Genomic DNA, 17,515 nt, shown 5'->3' on the forward strand with positions numbered 1-17,515 from the left:
GAGAAAATCCAAAAGGACAGGTGTCCACCATCCAAGGAAGTCTGAGAACACGCAGCAGAGATGTTCCCGACAGACACATGCCTAGGAGGGGGTTTCCAGGTGGGACCTGGGGAGGGAAGGTCACTGTGCCAGGGGACAGCAGGCGTGGGAGGACTGTGACTTTAGGCAGTGGGAAGGCTGTGCTGGAGAGGAGGGGTTCCATCTGTGGATGGGCCTTGACAGCAAACTTGCTCCAGGATGGAGAGGGATGCCTTGGATGCTGAGTCGGAAAAGGTGGGTGGAGTGCAGAGAGGCTATTTTAGGCAGGTCTGGGAGTGCAAAGGCCAGGAGGCTCGGGATGCAGGGCAGGTGAGGGCAGCAACCTGACTGGGCTCTGGGAGCGAGGGCCCACGTCTGGGTGGAGGAGGCTGTATTCAGAGGCTGCAAAAGAGGGATGGGGAGGCAGTTGGAGGGGGCCAGGAACTTCAGGCAGAGAGCAGCTGGGGACGAAGGAACCTTGCATCTCTCTGTAAGGGTAAAAGTTGATATTTGGGATAGTCCCTGCGGTGCATGTACCCTCCTATGAGAGCGTCTGGAGTTTCCATCTCAGGCCTCCCCAAGCCGGTCCCATTCCTGCACCCTGTCCTGCCCCAGGGCGCCCAGAGAGGGCGAGGCAGGTCTTTGCGCCCCGAGGCTGACGGGTGGGACCCAGGCGCCCCACGGACTCTGTGGGTGGGGATGCTCAGGCGGGCGCCGCTCCTCCGAGGTGGTGCGCCGCCAGGGCGCGGGGCGCGCCCGATGGTGGCCGGCGGCGGGGCTCCCCCGGCCCGGCCCGCGGCGCTACTCTGCCGCCGCCTCGGGGTGTCTCTGCTTCGCTGCGAGCCGGGAACGGCGGCGGCGGCGGCGCGAGGAGGGGAGCGGGCGGTGGCGGCGGCGGCCGCGCCAAGAAGCGCCGGGTCACCGCAGGCTGAGGCGCCCGCCGTCCCCGCCCTCCCCCTCGCTCGCCTTCTCCTCCCTCCCGCCTCCCTCGCTCGCTCGCTCCTTCCCTCTCCCCGCCTCCCCTCGGCGCTCCCCCGCCCTCCCCTCCGCGCCTCGCCTCCTCCGCCCCGCGCCCTGCGGTGCTGCAGCTGCGGGCGGCTCCAGCTGCCCCCAGATGTGGGCTGGGCGGCGCGCGGGGAACTTTCGCGCCGGCAGCGAGTGCGGGGCCCCGGCTGCGGTCCGGCTGCCATGGATCCGCCGGCGGGAGCCGCTCGCCGCCTGCTCTGCCCCGCGCTGCTGCTGCCGCCGCTGCTGCTGCTGCTGCCGCCGCTCCTGCTGCCGCCGCCGCCCGCGGACGCCCGGCTCGCCGCCGCCGCCGCCGCCGCCCCCCCGGGTAGGTGCGGCCGGGCCCCCGCGCCCCGCGACCCCGGTCGGCCGGGCCCCGCCGCGCGTGCTCCGCCGCCCCCTCCCCGGCCGTCGTCCAGCCCGACTTGGGCAAACTCCGCGCGCCCCGCCCGGGGCCAAGTTGGCCAACTTCGGGGCCGGGTTGGTCGCGCAGGGGGCGCCCCGCGGCGCACCGGAGCGCCTCCGGCCGGGGGCAGCCTCGGAGCGCTCGCGGCTCCCGGGACGCGGAGCGAGGAGATGCAGGGCCGGGAAAGCCCCGCGGCCGAGAGCGCAGCGCTAGCCCCAGCGGGTCCTGGGGAGCCAGGGCGAGGCGGCGCCGGGGCTCGCGTCCGGGGACGCTCGGGGGGAGCCGAGTGCTGAGCGCGCCGCCGAGGGCCCTGAGGACGGATGGGGCGCCCCGGAGGGAATCCCTGAGGATCCGAGGGACCCTGCTGCACCCCTCCCTGCCCTCGGGCGCGCAGGGAGGGGGCCCGGCATCGGTCCAACCGCGAGCTGGACGCGGAGGACAGGCCGCGCGTGCCCGGGGGAGCCGAGTCCACGCCGCTCGGGAGGCGAGCCGTGAGGGCGCCCGGGCGGCGGGGGCAGCGGAGGGGTAGAGGCGAGGCGCACGGGTAAGGGGCCAGCCGCAGTGGTTTCGGAGCAGCCCCACGTCCTGCCAAGGACGGTAGGTTCAAGGGGCGGGGGGCGGCTCTGATGGGGCCGTCCCCATGGGAACTGTGAGGAGCTCGCGGAGCCCCAACCCGGAACGGGGCAGGGGGCAGAGCGCTGGGCTGGCAGGGTCCCAGAGGGGGACTGCTTGGGGGCGGCGGGGTTCCGGAGTGGTGGCCCCGTTAACGCCCCTTCCCAGTGGGAAGAAGGCCGGGGAGGTGCAGGCTCGTTTCTGGGGGTTGCCTGGCAGAATGCCCTTCCCTTCTCAGTGGTGGTGGTGGGGGAGTGGCCTGGGGGGGCTGCGGGGCTTGGCGGCGGGGCTCTGGGGCTCCGAGGTCTTGGCGGGTCTAACGCCCCTTCCCGTTGCAGGCGGGCCCCTGGGGCACGGAGCGGAGCGCATCCTGGCGGTGCCGGTGCGCACTGACGCCCAGGGCCGCTTGGTGTCCCACGTGGTGTCGGCGGCGTCGGCCCAGGCGGGGGTTCGGGCCCGCAGGGCCGCCCCTGTCCAGACCCCGGGCTTACCTGGAGACAACGAGGAGGACCCCGGCGGCCGCCTCTTCTACAATGTCACGGTCTTCGGCCGAGACCTGCACCTGCGGCTGCGGCCCAACGCCCGCCTCGTGGCGCCCGGCGCCACGGTGGAATGGCAAAGCGAGTCGGGCGCCACCCGCGTGGAGCCCCTGCTCGGGACCTGCCTCTACGTCGGAGACGTGGCGGGCCTGGCTGAAGCCTCCTCTGTGGCGCTCAGCAACTGCGACGGGCTGGTGAGCACTCGCTTCTCTTGCTCCTTTCTGTCCACTGCCCTTGCCTGGGATTTGGACGCTGGTTGTCCGTGACTCCCAAGGCCTGCACTGAGGATCTCCTCTGCAGCCCTGTGTGTAGGGAGCAGCGGGCACCGAAGGAAGGGGTTGGCACGAAGACAAGTTACTTTGATGGGTCCAAGAGGGGTGATTTATGCAGTGGGTCAGGGTCTCCGGAGTGCGGTCTCCCTTACGCCCGCGGGGCACAGGTCTTCCTATTGTAACCAGCTGTGTGTCCATCTCCGCGAGTGTGTGCACGTGTGCACACGTGTTTTGGAATGTTGGCGTGTGCTCGCATCTGGGTACCCTGGGCGAATAGGTGAATGCCATTGTGTGTCTCGTGCATGTATGTATCTGTGGGTCTCCACTCCTTTGGGTGTCCGGGTATCTGTTGAGTGTGTGTCCATGTGCATCTTAGCACGTGTGATACGTGTGCGAGGGGGCACGTTTGCTGGCCGTCCGTCTTCTTGTTCCTGTGTGTGCGGGTGGCGCCGGCGCAGGGAGCAGGCAGGCAGTGGTGCTGAAATGCCCAGTTATCCCTCTGCCCCCTGGCTGACCGGGAACCACTGATTTTTATGCTGTGGTTTCCTGTTGAACTCCAGCTGGTAATTTGAAAAGTCGGTTTTCTCTCTCTGTTTTAAGCCAAGGGGAGCATTTGGAAATGCAGGCTCTGGTGCCCATGGGCAGCCTCTGAAGGACAAGGAGAGAGGCTGAGTTCCCTCCTGGGATTGCTTGGGCCACCCAGCGTGATTGGAGTCCTGGGACGTTTTCCTGTTTCAGGGGCCCATGGGGACCACGGCTTGGCATGAGGGGGCCTCAGAGGAAGCCTGGATCGATGCTCGGGGAGGCGGCTGACTTTGGCGGTGCTCTCTGTCCGGCTGCCCCGGGGCCTGGCACGTGGCAGAAACCACTGCAGTTTTCTATTTTGGATTGGGGGTGCGGTGGTCAGGCTGGCCGTGGCTGGCCAGACATCGGAAGCCGCCCACCGTGGGTTCTGCTCTTGTGGCTCAGGGCACTGCTGTGCCGAGCGAGCAGCCGCTCTCCCAGCCCTGCTGGCCCCCGAGCCCCCGGTCCTCAGGCTTTTCCTGCTGCTGCCTGCAATTACACCAGAGCCCCGCAACCGCTGGTGTTCTTTTTATGGAGACACAGGAAATGTCACTTGTTGCTTCAGAAAATCACGGCCTTTGGCTGGATTTAGTTAGAACCCAGGCGTGTTGCAAACGACTATAAATGTCCTTGGAGGAGTTGGGTTATCATGGTGCAGCCCTTTATTATGTCCGTGGTCTCTGAGGCCGTCCGGGGCCTCCGAAGTGTATCTCATTTGATGCTGCAGGTGAATTTCCTAAATAAAACGAAATCGGTGCTGGGGACTCCAGGGGCTGGGGGAGCTGACTCGGATGCAGTCTGTAGGTGGGCCAGCTCCTGTGTACTGAGAAATTTCTGATGGAGAGCATTTCTGGGAGGCTTTGTCTCTGTCATTTGGAGATTCGTTTGTTTAGCCAGAACCTCCCAGTGCCGTCTGTCCCCTGTGCTGGTCGGAGGTGTGGCTGGCCCCGTGCCCACCTGGAGCTCGGGGCCGCTGATGGGCTGTGGGACGACTCTGGCCAGGTCTTTGACCGCGGGCTCCTGGGGGCTATTTGGAGGATGAGCTGGCAACCGGCAAAGGCACAGGTTGGCAATCTTAGCAGAGGGAGAACATGTGCTCAGGTACTAGGTATGCGTTAGCCGGGTCAGGACAGGCATGGTGAGGTGTCACAAGGACTGGCCGCACATCTGCCCAGGGGCAAGGCAGCTGGAAGGAAGACGGGCGTTGGAAGACAGGCTGGGGCTTGCCTGAGGGGCCTTGAATGCTGTCGAAAAATGGCCTGGAGATAATGGGGCATCGATATTAGTTCTTTACTCTTCCTCCCTCTTCCTTCCTTCTTCCTTCCTCCCATCTTTCTTTCTTTCTTTCTTTCTTTCTTTCTTTCTTTCTTTCTTTCTTTCTTTCTTTCTTTTTCTTTCTTTCTTTCCTTCTTTCCCTTCCTTCCTTCCATCTTTCTTTCTTTCTTTCTTTCTTTTTCTTTCTTTCTTTCTTTCTTCTTTCTTTCTTTCTTTCTTTCTTCCTTCCTTCCTTCGTTCCTTTTTCTTTCTTTCTTTTCTTTCTTTCTTTCTTTCTTTCTTTCTTTCTTTCTTTCTTTCTTTCTTTCCTTCTTTCTTTCCCTTCCTTCCTTCCATCTTTCTTTCTTTTTCTTTCTTTTTTCTTTCTTTCTTTCTTTCTTCTTTCTTCCTTCCTTCGTTCCTTTTTCTTTCTTCCTTTCTTCCTTCTTCCTTCCTTCTTTCTTTCTTTCTTTCTTTCTTTCTTTCTTTTTTTCTTTCTTTCTTTCTTTCTTTTCCCTCCTTCCTTCCTTCCTTCCTTTTTCCTCCTTCCTTCCTTTTGTTTTGGTGTGTCTCTTCTCATTTTATACTAATTAATCCTTAACCTTTTGAATCTCTCTGTGTATCACCAATAGGCCTGGGGATCTATACATAACTCAAAGTTCTGGTCCCCACAGCTATCCTGCAGGGGAAGGATCCTCATCCCTGGTTTGCAGATGCTCAGATGAGGCTCTAGGAGGTTGAGCGACTTGCCCAAGACCACATAGCCCATGCTGTCAGGAATCTAGTCTGGTTCTCTCCAGCCTCTTGTGCCACAGGGCTCCCAAGTCGGGGCAGGTAGAAGGTACTGAGCGGGGCAATACCTGTGCACTCCTCCCAATAGGCCTTATGTGGATAAATGCATCTCATTCTCCTAGCAACCCAGGCCCTTAACCACCATGCCACACAGGCCCCCTGTCTCTGCAGCGTTCGCTCTTCCTTCGTAGATAGCAAAACACACCGAAGCAGGTATGTCAGGCTGTGGTGTGCATGCAGATCCCCAGGGGTCTTGTTAATGCAAGTTCTGGTTCAGCACATCTGGGGTGGGGCCTAAAGTTCGTTCTTTCTTTCTTTCTTTCAGAGAGAGAGCATGAATGGGGGCAGGGAGGGGCAGAGGGAGAAAGAGAGAGACTCTTAAGCAGGCTCCACACCCAGTGCAGAGCCCAACTTGGGGCTTGATCTCAAGACCCTAAGATCATGACCTGAGCCAAAATCAAGAGTTGGATGCTTAACCGACAGAGCCACCCAGGAGCCCCAAGTTCTGCATTTCTAATAAGCTCCCAGGCCAATGCTCCTGGACCTCAGGCTGCCCTTTGAGAAGCAAGGCTCAACAGCCCCATTTCTGCAAGAGTTCTACACATTCCACCACAAGCTGCTCCTTGCAAATGGGTTTCAGTGGACAACCAGTGTAGGAGACTCTGTACCCTGCATTCAGCTTGGGAGATTCAGGGGGCCCATTGGGATCTCAGAAGTTCCGTAATAAAGACATGTCTGGTAATCTGAGTAATCCATCGTTTCCCACACAGATGGGACCGTGGAACCCCTTCTTGGTAGAACATGTCTTCCTGGAAGATGTGTAGAGAAACCCATGGAGCAGGGTCCCAGCTGCTCATGCGCGTGCACTCTCTCTCGCTCTCTCTCAAAATAAATAAATAAAATCTTAAAAAAAGAGAAAGGAAGGTAGTAGTAGTTTTGTTTTCCGTGGACAGCAGTCTCCTAATCGAGGGGAAACTTATTATATTTGTCGGAATCTTTTCAGTTACAAGTGACGGGCTGCTTAAATTACTTTAAACAAAAAACCAGGATGTTATTAGCTCCGGTAATGGTAAGTCTTCAGGCATGGCTGAATCCAGGTGCTCCCGCTAGGTCATTAGGACACTTGCCATCTCCTGCCTCAGTCTTCCTATGTGTTGGTTTTGTTATCAGGTGCAGTCCTTCTGTGGTGAGTCTGGGGGCCCCAGCAGTGGCTGGCTGACATCTTTTTCTGAATAATTCCAGCTGAGACCTGGCTGTCACTCTGGCCAGCCTGGGGCTGGTGCTTCTGTGAGGAGCAGGACATGGGATTTGCAGAGCCCCAGAAACAGAGAGCGGAAGAGGTGCTGTTCCCTCAGTTAATATGAGATGGGGATTCTGAGCCTCCCAAGATGTAGATTCTTCTGGAGTCAGGTAGAAGTGCAGACTCAAGAAATGCCACATGAAGACATGCTTCATAAGGCAACCTGTGCACTTTATTCTCAGAGAGGCTGGTAAATGCAGAGTTTCCAGATTTTTTTTTTTTTTACAGCCATTAGACAGAAGCTATTCATAATATTCACAAGGAAAGGTTAAGGTTTGTCTTTTCATCATGCCTGAGAAAATTAGGATTAATGGAGGATTCTTGCATGTCACATTGCAGTTTCCTAGTACCTTCCAGGCCACATGATAGGTGTGCTAATTTCATATTATTTAAATATGCTCATTAAAAACCCAGTGAGGGGGTGCCTGGGTGGCTCAGGCAGTTAAACGTCTGCCTTTGGCTCAGGTCATGATCTCATGGGTCCTGGGATTGAGCCCCGCATCGGGCTCCCTGCTCAGCGGGGAGTCTGCTTCTCCCTCAACCTCTGCCCCCCCCACTCATGCTCTCACTCTCTCTCTCACTATCAAATAAATAAATAAAAGCTTATTTTTTATAACCCAACGAGAGCCTGTTGTAAGAACAGTATAATAGTAATAATAGTATGCCAGGCTCCCTGCTGAGTGCCTTATGCCTGCATCGCCTTGTTCAATCCTCACAACATCCTATGGCCTATGCCTGATATTGTCCCCATTCTACAGATGAATGAACTGAGGCTCCAAATCCTGAGAGCTTGCTTCAAGCTTTGCAGTCGGTATTTGAATGCATGTCTGCCTGATTCCAAGATCATGCTCACTACATTTTATTGTTTTTTTGTTTTTGTTTTTTGTTGTTGTTTTTTGCATGCCAACAAAAAGAATAAAAATGAAGAAATGCATTTCTTTAAAGTATTTCTTACCTTCCCTGTTTTGACTCCTGGAGACCTTCTGAGTCAGGGGTGTTGTCTGTTGTTTGTGGGAGCTGGGAGCAGGCCTGGTGGCTGAGTGGCTTGCTGACACGCTGCTGACCTGCTCCAGCCTGCAGCTCCTGGCAGGTTGCCTGAGTCTTCACAGCTGGGTGATGGCAGTGGGGCCGAAGCACCCAGCTTCCCCTCTGCCTCCCACCTCAGGGCAGCTCTGGGGACCTCTCTGGCCTGATAGGGCCTGACAGGGCCAGTGGGTGGAAGTCTTCATGGGCTGGGCAGTGGGAAGGGTCTGGCCTCTGAGCTCTGGTCCCATCCTGAGCTCTGACGGGGAGGGCAGTGTCCACCCTTCCCTGGGGGCTCAATGTGATCACGACCTGAGCCGAAATTAAGAGTCGGACGCTTAATTTAATTTAATTAAATTAACAGTCGGACCCAGGCGCCCCTGTCCAGTCTTTATAGACATTAAGAATCACTAAGGTCTACAGAGAGAAGTCATTTGCTGGCCAAGGGACTGAGAGGAGTTTCATTTTTCCTCACAAGACTCCTGCTTTCAAGGCCACACATTGGGCTCCAGCTGGCTCGGGTGCTGGAGTCAGGCAGGCAGGGAGGCAGGCTCGGGCTGTGGGGCTGGGGGCGAGGGTGCCTAGGACTTGCAGCCATCTCTTGTGTCTTCTTTCCTCCCACCCTGCCTTAGCACTGCCTGGAGGGCAGCGAGAGGATCTCAGGAACACCAAAGAGGGGCTGTGGGACATCCCAAGTTCCCTGGGTCTTGGGGCTCCTCAGGTCAGAAGAGCGGAGGTTCCTGCTTGGCCCCTGCTGTTGGTAATCTTCACTGCTGCCCAGGGTAGTCTCAGCCTCCTCCACGGCTTATTACTTTTCTTGTTGTTTAAGACTCATTCAGTTTAAGTGAGAAAACTGGCTTACAGTGAATGAAATAAACAAGGGATGTCACAGGCCCAATTATCCTTGGGGTCCTGAGGAGTTCAGGCATGGCTGGATCCAGGGGTTCAGGGCTTGTTTCAGCACATGTTCTCTGCCTTTCAGCTCTGCCACTCTCTGTGTTGGTCTCAACATGGCCTTCCCCATGTGGGGGTCACTGGCAACTCCTGGCTTAACTTGCCTCCCATGGTAGCAATCAGAAATGGAGAGCACTCCTTTCTGGATAGTTCCTGCTGGCATCCTGGAGAGGGCTCTGATGGGCCCTGCTTAGATTATAGGCCCCTATTTATTTATTTATTTATTTATTTATTTTAAAGATTTTATTTATTTATTTGACACAGAGAGACACAGTGAGAGAGGGAACACAAGCAGGGGGAGTGGGAGAGGGAGAAGCAGGCTTCCCGCTGAGCAGGGAGCCCGATGTGGGGCTCGATCCCAGGACCCTGGGATCAGGACCCAAGCTGAAGGCAGACGCTTAATGACTGAGCCACCCAGGCGCCCCTATAGGCCCCTCTTTAAACCAATCGTTGTGATGTAGGCCTGGCCTGAGTCTCTTGCTCACCTTTGGGGTTGAAAGTGAGGGCCAGATCCCCAAACTCTGGAATGGATGGGTGTTTTATATAAAAGCAAGAGGAAGGTGAATGTGCTGGGCAGATGAAAACAGTTGCCACCACACTCCACCTGGACTCCGGGTCCCCTCGTCCAGATCTCTTCCTGGGCTCCAGACCTGCCTGTGCAGCTGCCTCCAGGGCTCCCTCCCTAGGTGACCCCATGCTTCTGAAATGGAATACAGTCTCTACCCTCCTCCAGACTCCACCCTTTCTTGGGTGAGAATCCCAGGATCACCCCTCTCCTCCCTCTCCATGACCCATACATCTAGCCAGCCACCATCCTAGACATCTCTGGACTTTATCCCCGTTCCCATCTCTCCACCATGCATGACCCCAAGCCCTGTCTTTTGCATCTGTGATCCTCAGCTGCTGCTAATTGGTCTCTCCAGCAACTCTTTCTCCACCCAGCAGCCACACTGATTTTCATAAACCATATATTAAATCATGTCACTCCTTTGCTTAAGATCTCTCATTGATTCTTATTGCCCTTAAAAAAAATCTAAATCCAAAAAAACATCCAAACCCACTCGCCTGGCATTCAAGGCCACCTATGACCCCGCCCAATGGCCTCCAGTTTCATCTGTCACTGTGTCCCCCTCATGCCTGTGCCCCATCACACTGAGCTTTTAGTTCCCCCAACACAGGATACCCCCAGCTCAGAGTCTTTGCATAGGCTGTGCCCTGGCCTGGACCACTCTTACCCCTTCATCTTTACCTGGCTCACTCTGTAGGTCTCAGCTAAATGGCATTTCATCCAGGAAGCCATCCTAAGCATTCTCATGCCAGGTTGCACCCTGCGCTTCTTGGTAACTTGTACGATGGGTAACGTGTACCCATCTATGTCCACAGGGCCCAGCTCTGGCTGGGCAGAGCTCAGCTGGGAGCTGTGAAATGAGAGTTCCCAGGAAGTGGGGGCCAAAAGCCTATATAGGAAAAGGTTGGGGAAGGGTTGGGTGGGGGTGAGGAGACATTGGGCTGGGCTCTTGCAACCCTGGGCAAATCCTCCTACCATTGGCCTCATTTTGTCAAAGTGGAAACTGGGAGCTGGAGTTAACCGTTTCTGGGTTAACTTCCAGGGCAGCTCCAGGTGCCTTAGGGGCCAGATGGGGAACAGACACAAGTGAGGGGACAGGGTTGGAGGAGGGAGAGGTGGGGACCCCGGCGAGCCCAAGCCCCAGCTCCCTTGAGAGATTGTTGCCCCCCAGGGAGTGTGGGCCCCTTGCTGCTGAACCCCCCGTTGTTTCTTCAGAGAAACTGTATATCTGAGTGTGTTGATATCATTTGGGCAAACAAGTCCAGTGTGAATTCCCCGTGTGGGCCCTGAGGTCCCCTGACGGGGCCTCCAGAGGCAGGTGTGGAAGTGTTGGGAGGTGGGCTGGCAGCAGGACCATTAGATGCGCCAGGGCTCCCTGTCGGCAGGGGCTGGGAAACTTGCTAAAACCCACCGTGACTTCATCACCGCCACCCCATGCCCCCTTCCAGGACGTCCACAACCTTCTGGGTGGCCTCCCCACCACTTCTCACTGGGAGTGATTTGGTGGAGGGCAGGAACTTTCTAGGGGCTCTTCCCTGCCTGGGCGGGGTAGGGACGTGCACTGACCTGTGGCTGCCATGATGGAGGCTGCCTTGTCAGAGGTTTGTGCTCAAGGGGGCAGAGTACCAGCCTGTGGCCCTGCCCCACCACCCCATTTGCCTTGTGGTGGGCCCTCAGAATGGTGTAGGTGCATCAGTGGTCTGAAACCCAGACTCATCTGTCTTCCACCTAGAGTCGTTGAAATCACAGACAGCCAGTAGGTGGTTGCCAGGGGCTGGGGGTGGGGGGTGGGGGGGGAAGAGGGGAATGGGGCGTTATTGTTAATGGTTACAGAGTTTCAGTTTTACAAGAAAACAAGAGTTCTGGTGATGGTTGCACAACGTTAGGAATGCATTTAACAGCACTGAACGACACTAAAAGTGGTTAAGATGGTAATTTTTATGTTATGTGGATTTTACCACATAAAAAAGGCATCTGAGGACTCATGGGATTCGGTAGGTAGTTCAGGGGTGGAGTGGTGCCCCTTGAACCCCATTCGTCCAGTTTTCCTCCCCTGTGGGACTCTGTTCCCTGGGAGACCAGTGGTTGCGGCTGTCCCCACACCCCTCACACCCCTGATGGGAAAGCGAAGCTATTTTTTGAAGGTTCCCGCCACGGTCTGGAGCTTCACTCTGATTGGCTGGGGTTAGGTCACGGGACTTTTCCATAGCCAATCACTGTGGCCCAGGAATGCCGTGCGCTGATTGGCTCTGGCCCGAGTCCCATGCTCCAGGGGTGGCCTGGAATAATGGAGGGAGAGCGCGGCGAGCCTGGACCACCCGGGAAGGCCGAGTCGCGGCTCACTGCCTGCCGCACTCCTCTGCCGACTGAGGGCCCTGCTGCCCTCGCTGCCCATCAAGAAAAGGAGGTCAGAGAATCAGTGTGTGCACCCGCTCGCTCTGCTGCCGCATGACCCAGTCCTGCAGTCCTCCTGTGAACTAGCCATTGTGCTGCTCCTTCCACAGATGGGGAAACTGAGGCTCGGTGAGTTACTGGATCTGTGGGCTCTTCTGGGCTGGGGTCGCCTCCTTGCACGGAATCCTCTAGGGAGGGCGGAGTGGAGCCCAGCTCGGCCCCTCATGAAGGGCCAGCACAGTCGGTCACCGATCTCTGAGCCTGAGCCCAGGGAGGCCAGCTCTTCCCAAGCCGTCCCTTGTCACCTTGCCACCGCCTACCCTGACTCCACTGCGTGGTCGTGTGCGTTTCCGGCACTGGTTGTGGAGTGTAACGTGCCGCCCATTCCCGTGTTGGCAGGCTTCAGGCTCTTTCTGCCCCATGGCCGGCCGTGGCTGCCTGTCCCCTTGTGCCCCCGGCACTTGGTGAGTGTGGAGTGCTGCCAGGGGTCAGCTGGGAGGTGGGGAAGGCCAGATCCTCACCTAGGTCCGCTGTGAGGACCATGAGTGCCACAGCCACGGTGAGCAGTCATGGGGGAGCTCATCTGCCCTGAGCCACAGGGACACCCCCTCCCCCCCTTCCCGTGACCTGGTGTGCCCATCTAGCATCCAGGCTGGCTTTGCAGTGTGGTGGCCTGAGCTGTGGCCTGGGCCTCCCCACTCTGGTCTCTGAGATCCATAGGGGCAAATGCATGTGGGGCCCTTCCTGGGACCCTCGGTCCTGTCCTAGCAGGCAGACACATCCTTCATCATCCTCATTGCCCTCCCCTGCTTGGGCAGCCTGGGGGAACGTGTGCATGTTTGTGCGCCTTTGCACGGGAATGTGTGTGTATGTGGAATGGTGAGCTTGTGTGTGCATGTGCATGCACATCTGTGTGAGTGTGACATGAATGTGTACCTGCATGTGAATGTGTGTCTGTGCTTGTGAGTTTATGCATTGGAGTGAGCACGTGTGTGAGTGTGCGCATCGGTGTGAGTGTGCATGTGTGTGTCTGTAGGTGTACATGTCTGCCTATTTGAGTGAGGAGTGTGAGTGTGTATACATGGTCGTGTGTGTTCTTGGCAGGGGCTTCCTGCAGGGGAGGGGACTGAACGGGGGGACAGGTACCGAGGGGAGAGGAAGACCCTAGCCATCTAAGTCTTGGCACCACCTTGGGCCCCTCCTCTCCCACTGGCAGGCGCTCTGCACTGGGAGGGCCCAGGTAGGAGCCTCTTGTTCTGCTGCTTATGTTTCATATTAAATGTCAACTGTCCACCGGGTCTGCGGTGCTGCCATTAATATGGAGAAGTTATTACAGAGCCTGGAGCTGGCTCCTCGGGCTCATCCATGAATTTCAATTACCTTGCACGTCTACTCTAGGCCTGTGGAGTGGGGCACACAGTTTCTGCTTGGAGGCAGAGGGAGCTCCGCATCCAGAACCCAAGCCCAGGCAGTGCAGAGGAGCTAGGCAGGCCCTGCACTGCCCCACCTTGCCCTGCAGGTTCCACACGAGCGCGGACTCGGTGTGGACTGGAGGCTGCTGAGTCACAGTCATCTCTGCCCTGCAGAGCTGGGCAGCCTGGACGAGGACTGAAATGCACTAAACCTCTTTTCCTTGGCTTGCAAAGTGGGGGGGAGGAACCTACCCACACTTGCTGGGCATTGGAAGGATGGGTGCACAGCAACAAGTACTCAGCCCAGGCCTAGGGTTTGGGAGATGTTGGCCATTTATGCATTTCATCAGATCTAAGGTACCATCAGTTACAGGGCACACCAAGTAAGAGCAGACACTCTCAATTAAACCGCACCACGGCCCCTGAACTACAGTCCTAAGAGGCGTAGGCACCAGCCGCCCTGCCCCTAGTTGCTCCAGACAGTGGGCCATTCCTCCCTTCTCACTTGTTTGGCTTACTTAGTGTGTGACTGCCTTCCTCACTTCTGGGTGTCTTCCTCTCTTGGGTCAACCATGGAGTTGCAGTCCTTCCTCCAAGGACATTCCTCGCTGATGCCAAAGCTACCCACTCCGTTGTCTCTGTGCCTTTGTGCACACACCGTAACTTTTTTTTTTTTTTTTTTAAAGATTTTATTTATTTACTCGAGAGAGAGAGACAGCGAGAGAGGGAACACAAGCAGGGGGAGTGGAGGAGGGAGAAGCAGGCCTCCTGCCGAGCAGGGAGCCCGATGCGGGGCTCAATCCCAGGACCCTGGGATCATGACCTGAGCCGAAGGCAGATGCTTAACGTCTGAGCCACCCAGGCGCCCCCACACCATAATTTTTTTGCCATCATGGTGTGACATCTCGAAGACATTTTGGGTGGCAAGCCTCTCAACACAGGAAGTGCTGACCCCACACGCAATTCAAGTAAGGGATGGCACATGAGCGACACGCCATGGCCGGGTTGGTGCGTGCCAGGCAATACCAGCCACCACATGGTTTTTTAGCTGCGGGTGGTGATAAGACCCAGTGATTTCATCCTGACTTCACAGGTGGTAAATGTGAAAAATGTGTGTCTAGAGTCCTGGACGTGCAGTTTTTTTTTTTATTGTTGTTGTTGTTACTATGTTACAAGTGATTTCAAGGCCATGTCTGAGAGCTGACATGTAATTCTTGTGCTGAGAATTAGAGCAGCAACAGAGACTGGGCCATTCACATCAGAGGGACCAGCCCTTGCTGGCTCTGTGAGCAGCATATTCAAGGATTCATCTCCGAGCCTGGATATTTCTCCTTAGAAAGCAGGGATTTGGGACCACGTGGTAAATAAGGTGTATTTCTGTTTCATGCAAGAACCAGGTTCGGGGCTGACTCCCCACTTGGCTGGCCTGTGACCCTCAGTTTCCCCAGATTTGTCTAAGTGGCCAGTCTGTTTGCGACAGAGCTTCTGGAGGTAGGAGAAAAAGTGGCTCAAGAGCTGTGAATATGAATATATATGTGTTCTTAATGGATTATGCCATCTCCCATCAGTTGTAAAGGACATGTCGGGTTAACTGCTATCACAGATCAGTTCTATGTTTCTGTCACTCTGTTCTTCTACCAGTGCTAAACTGTGTTTCTCACTAGAGCCTTAAAGCTGTGATATCTAAAGAATTAGCTGCTTTCTAGTTACAGGGGATGCTATCGACTACTTGAATCGTGGCTGGTCCGAAGTGAGAGGTGCCCGAGTGTAAAATACTCAGTATTCAAAGACTTAGTACAAAAAAAAAAAAGACTATAAATTATCTCATTGATAATCTAAAAGTATCGAGTATAGGTTGAAATGATAATATTTTTGGGTATACTGGATAAAGTAAGATATATTGCTGAAACTAATTTCACCTTTTTTTTTTTTTTTCAACGTGGCTCCATGTGAAGTTCTCATTACATTTCTGTTGGGCAGTGCTACTTTGAGACATCTGGCTGGATACTTCCCTTTTTGCTGTTATTCTTTTGCAAAATTTTCTTGGCTGGTCACCTCTGTTTATTTCTTTCAATTGAATTTTAGAATTGTTTTGTCAGGTTAAAAACATCCCTTGTGGATTTGATTGACAGTAAATGAAACTTAGAAACCAATTAAAGGTGGAATTGACATAATTTACAGTATTTACCAGGAACACGGTATATTTTTCAATTGATTTAATTCTGCTTTGCTGTTGCTCAGTAAAGTATTATACATTTTTTATACGGTCACCCATTGTTTTAAGTCAGGGTCATTTCAAGGATTTTTTTTTTCCCTTTTTGCTATTGTTTATGGAATCATTTCCATCTATCGTTGGTATACAGGAAGGCTATTGATTTTTATATAATTATCTTTTATCAAGCTGCTTGATTGAACTCATTAATTCTAATATATCTTTGTGGATTCCCCTGGGGTTTCTAGGTATACAGTTGTACTGTCTGTAAATGATGGTAATTTCGGAGGCTCATTTCCAATCTGCACCATCTAGAACCTTCAGAGTAATGTTAAGTAACAGCAGCAGCTTTGTGCATCCGAGTCTGCACCTGGCTCTGATGGGAACGCCCCTGGCATTTCTCTGCTTAATAAAATATAATGCTTGCTCGTGGACTAAAGATGGATTTCGTGGGAAGGCAATATCCTCTGAATTCTAGTTTTCTAAGGTCCTATTTTTATCAGCAAAGGAGCTGAAATCTAGATAAAATGTGTCTAACACCTCCCATACCACCGCCCCCCCCCCCAGCCCCCGTCCCCCGGAGGCCTTATACAATTCCCAGGGGCTGTGTTTCCCGAAGACCTGGGACTCAGGGCTGCTGCTGGGTCCCCTGAGTTGCCTGCTTGTTGGCCTTGAAATGTAAGCCAGCCCCGTTTACAGTCATCAGGCCCCCCCCACAGGAAGCATCTGGGGAGTGCTGCTGAGGAAGGAGGCTGAACTGCCCAGCCGAGCAGGTGGCTTCCAGAAGAGCTGGAACCAGTTCTTAGAAAGCCCACGTCGGGGAGAATTGCCACGTTGACACCCTGGGCTCTCCTTCTCTCAGCGGTGTCTTTCCCAACCTTCAGTTTTTCCTGAGTCTTACAGAAGACTTTACCACCTTGTGCAGTGGTTGGCTCCTGCCCACATGCCCCCTCTCCCACCCGGGGGCCCCACTGGTACCTTTATTCCCACATGCTTCTAGAAGGTCTTTTCTCAAAGACTGTCGTTCCCTGTAGAGGAAATCTGTGGCCCGTTGTGTAGAGAATAAAATCGTTTTCCGTCGTGTTATCTCTGTCTGGCCACAGATGGGCATGGGATTTGGCAGCTTTGAACAACGCCTGTGTCGAGGCCCCAGCCTGAGAGACTCTGATTTATCGGATGTGGGTAGGACTTGGGGGTCTGTGTTTTTCAAGAGCTACACACGAGAGTCTTATGCACAGCCAGTGGGCACCCCTGACCTAGAGGCAGAGGTCGGACAGAACCAGGTTCGGGGCTGACTCCCCACTTGGCTGGCCTGTGACCCTTAGTTTTCCCAGTGGCCGCACCACCTGCCTGGGAGGGCTCGTGTCTTTGAGGGAGTGAAGGGGAATAAGCTGGTTGGCCTTGAAGGTTTGGGATCCAAACTCGTTGGGAGGGTTGGGGTGGAAGGAGATGATGTCCAAGAGGGACAGCCAGGCCTCCAGGTGGCCTGGGACCACGGAGGCTGCTGCTCTGGTGTCAGCTCCTGACCCTTTCTGCCCTCCAGTCTCTCACCTGGAAATACAGAGCGTGGCAGACAGAGGGAAGGCTGAGGCTGACCGTCCACGCAGTGGGTGGGTAGAACTCACTTGGTACTGGGTAGTGATCCTGCAGGCCCTGTGGGCAGGGTGGGGACAGGGGTGCTGTCTGCCCTGGTGCCCCTCATTGCCCCCCCAGCCAGATCCCGGGCCCTGTGAAGCTCCCAACCCCTCGCCTCCATTCCGCCCTCAGCTCCTCAGCTCCGTTGGCTGACCGCGGGCCACTGGTGTGAGCTCACTAGGCTCGAGCTGAGGTCTGGGGCTCCCGGGCATTTGGGTGTGTCCTAGCCCGGGGTGGCTGGTTTGAGACCTGCATGCAGAGTGAGGACAGGTCCCAGGCCAGGGCTCAGCTCAGCTGACAGAGGGAAGGCCTGTTTCCTGAGCAGCCCCCAGGGAGTAGAGCAGGGTCCTGGCTCAGAGGCCAGAAGCCCTTCCACCCCTTTCTTTCCCGGGCATGCCTTCCTTCTCTTGTCTCTCTTCCCTCTCTCCCCACCCTGCCATGCCCTCTTTTCTCCTCCTTCCCTTCTCCCTTCCTCCCTTCTCTTCTTCCTCCCTTCCCTCCCTCTCCCCTCCCCCCCTTCCTCCCCTTATTTCCCAAAGTGAGCCCCCCAACTTG

General features: G+C 55.6%; 1 protein-coding gene across 3 annotated transcripts in view; it reads left to right on the plus strand.

Annotated features, from left to right (window-relative positions):
* The first annotated feature begins 1,068 nt into the window (after positions 1–1,068).
* The window catches only part of ADAMTS2 (ADAM metallopeptidase with thrombospondin type 1 motif 2), a 217,408-nt gene continuing 200,961 nt past the window's right edge, over positions 1,069–17,515 (plus strand). For all 3 annotated transcript variants that reach the window (XM_036080139.2, XM_078067654.1, XM_078067655.1), the window contains exons 1-2: positions 1,069–1,351; positions 2,380–2,774. In XM_036080139.2, the coding sequence (XP_035936032.2) occupies positions 1,207–1,351; positions 2,380–2,774 (540 nt within the window). In that variant the 5' untranslated portion in view covers positions 1,069–1,206. The remainder of the gene's footprint in view (positions 1,352–2,379; positions 2,775–17,515) is intronic.

Source organism: Halichoerus grypus, chromosome 2, assembly GCF_964656455.1.
Source record: "Halichoerus grypus chromosome 2, mHalGry1.hap1.1, whole genome shotgun sequence".
NCBI classification, from domain to species: domain Eukaryota; kingdom Metazoa; phylum Chordata; class Mammalia; order Carnivora; family Phocidae; genus Halichoerus; species Halichoerus grypus.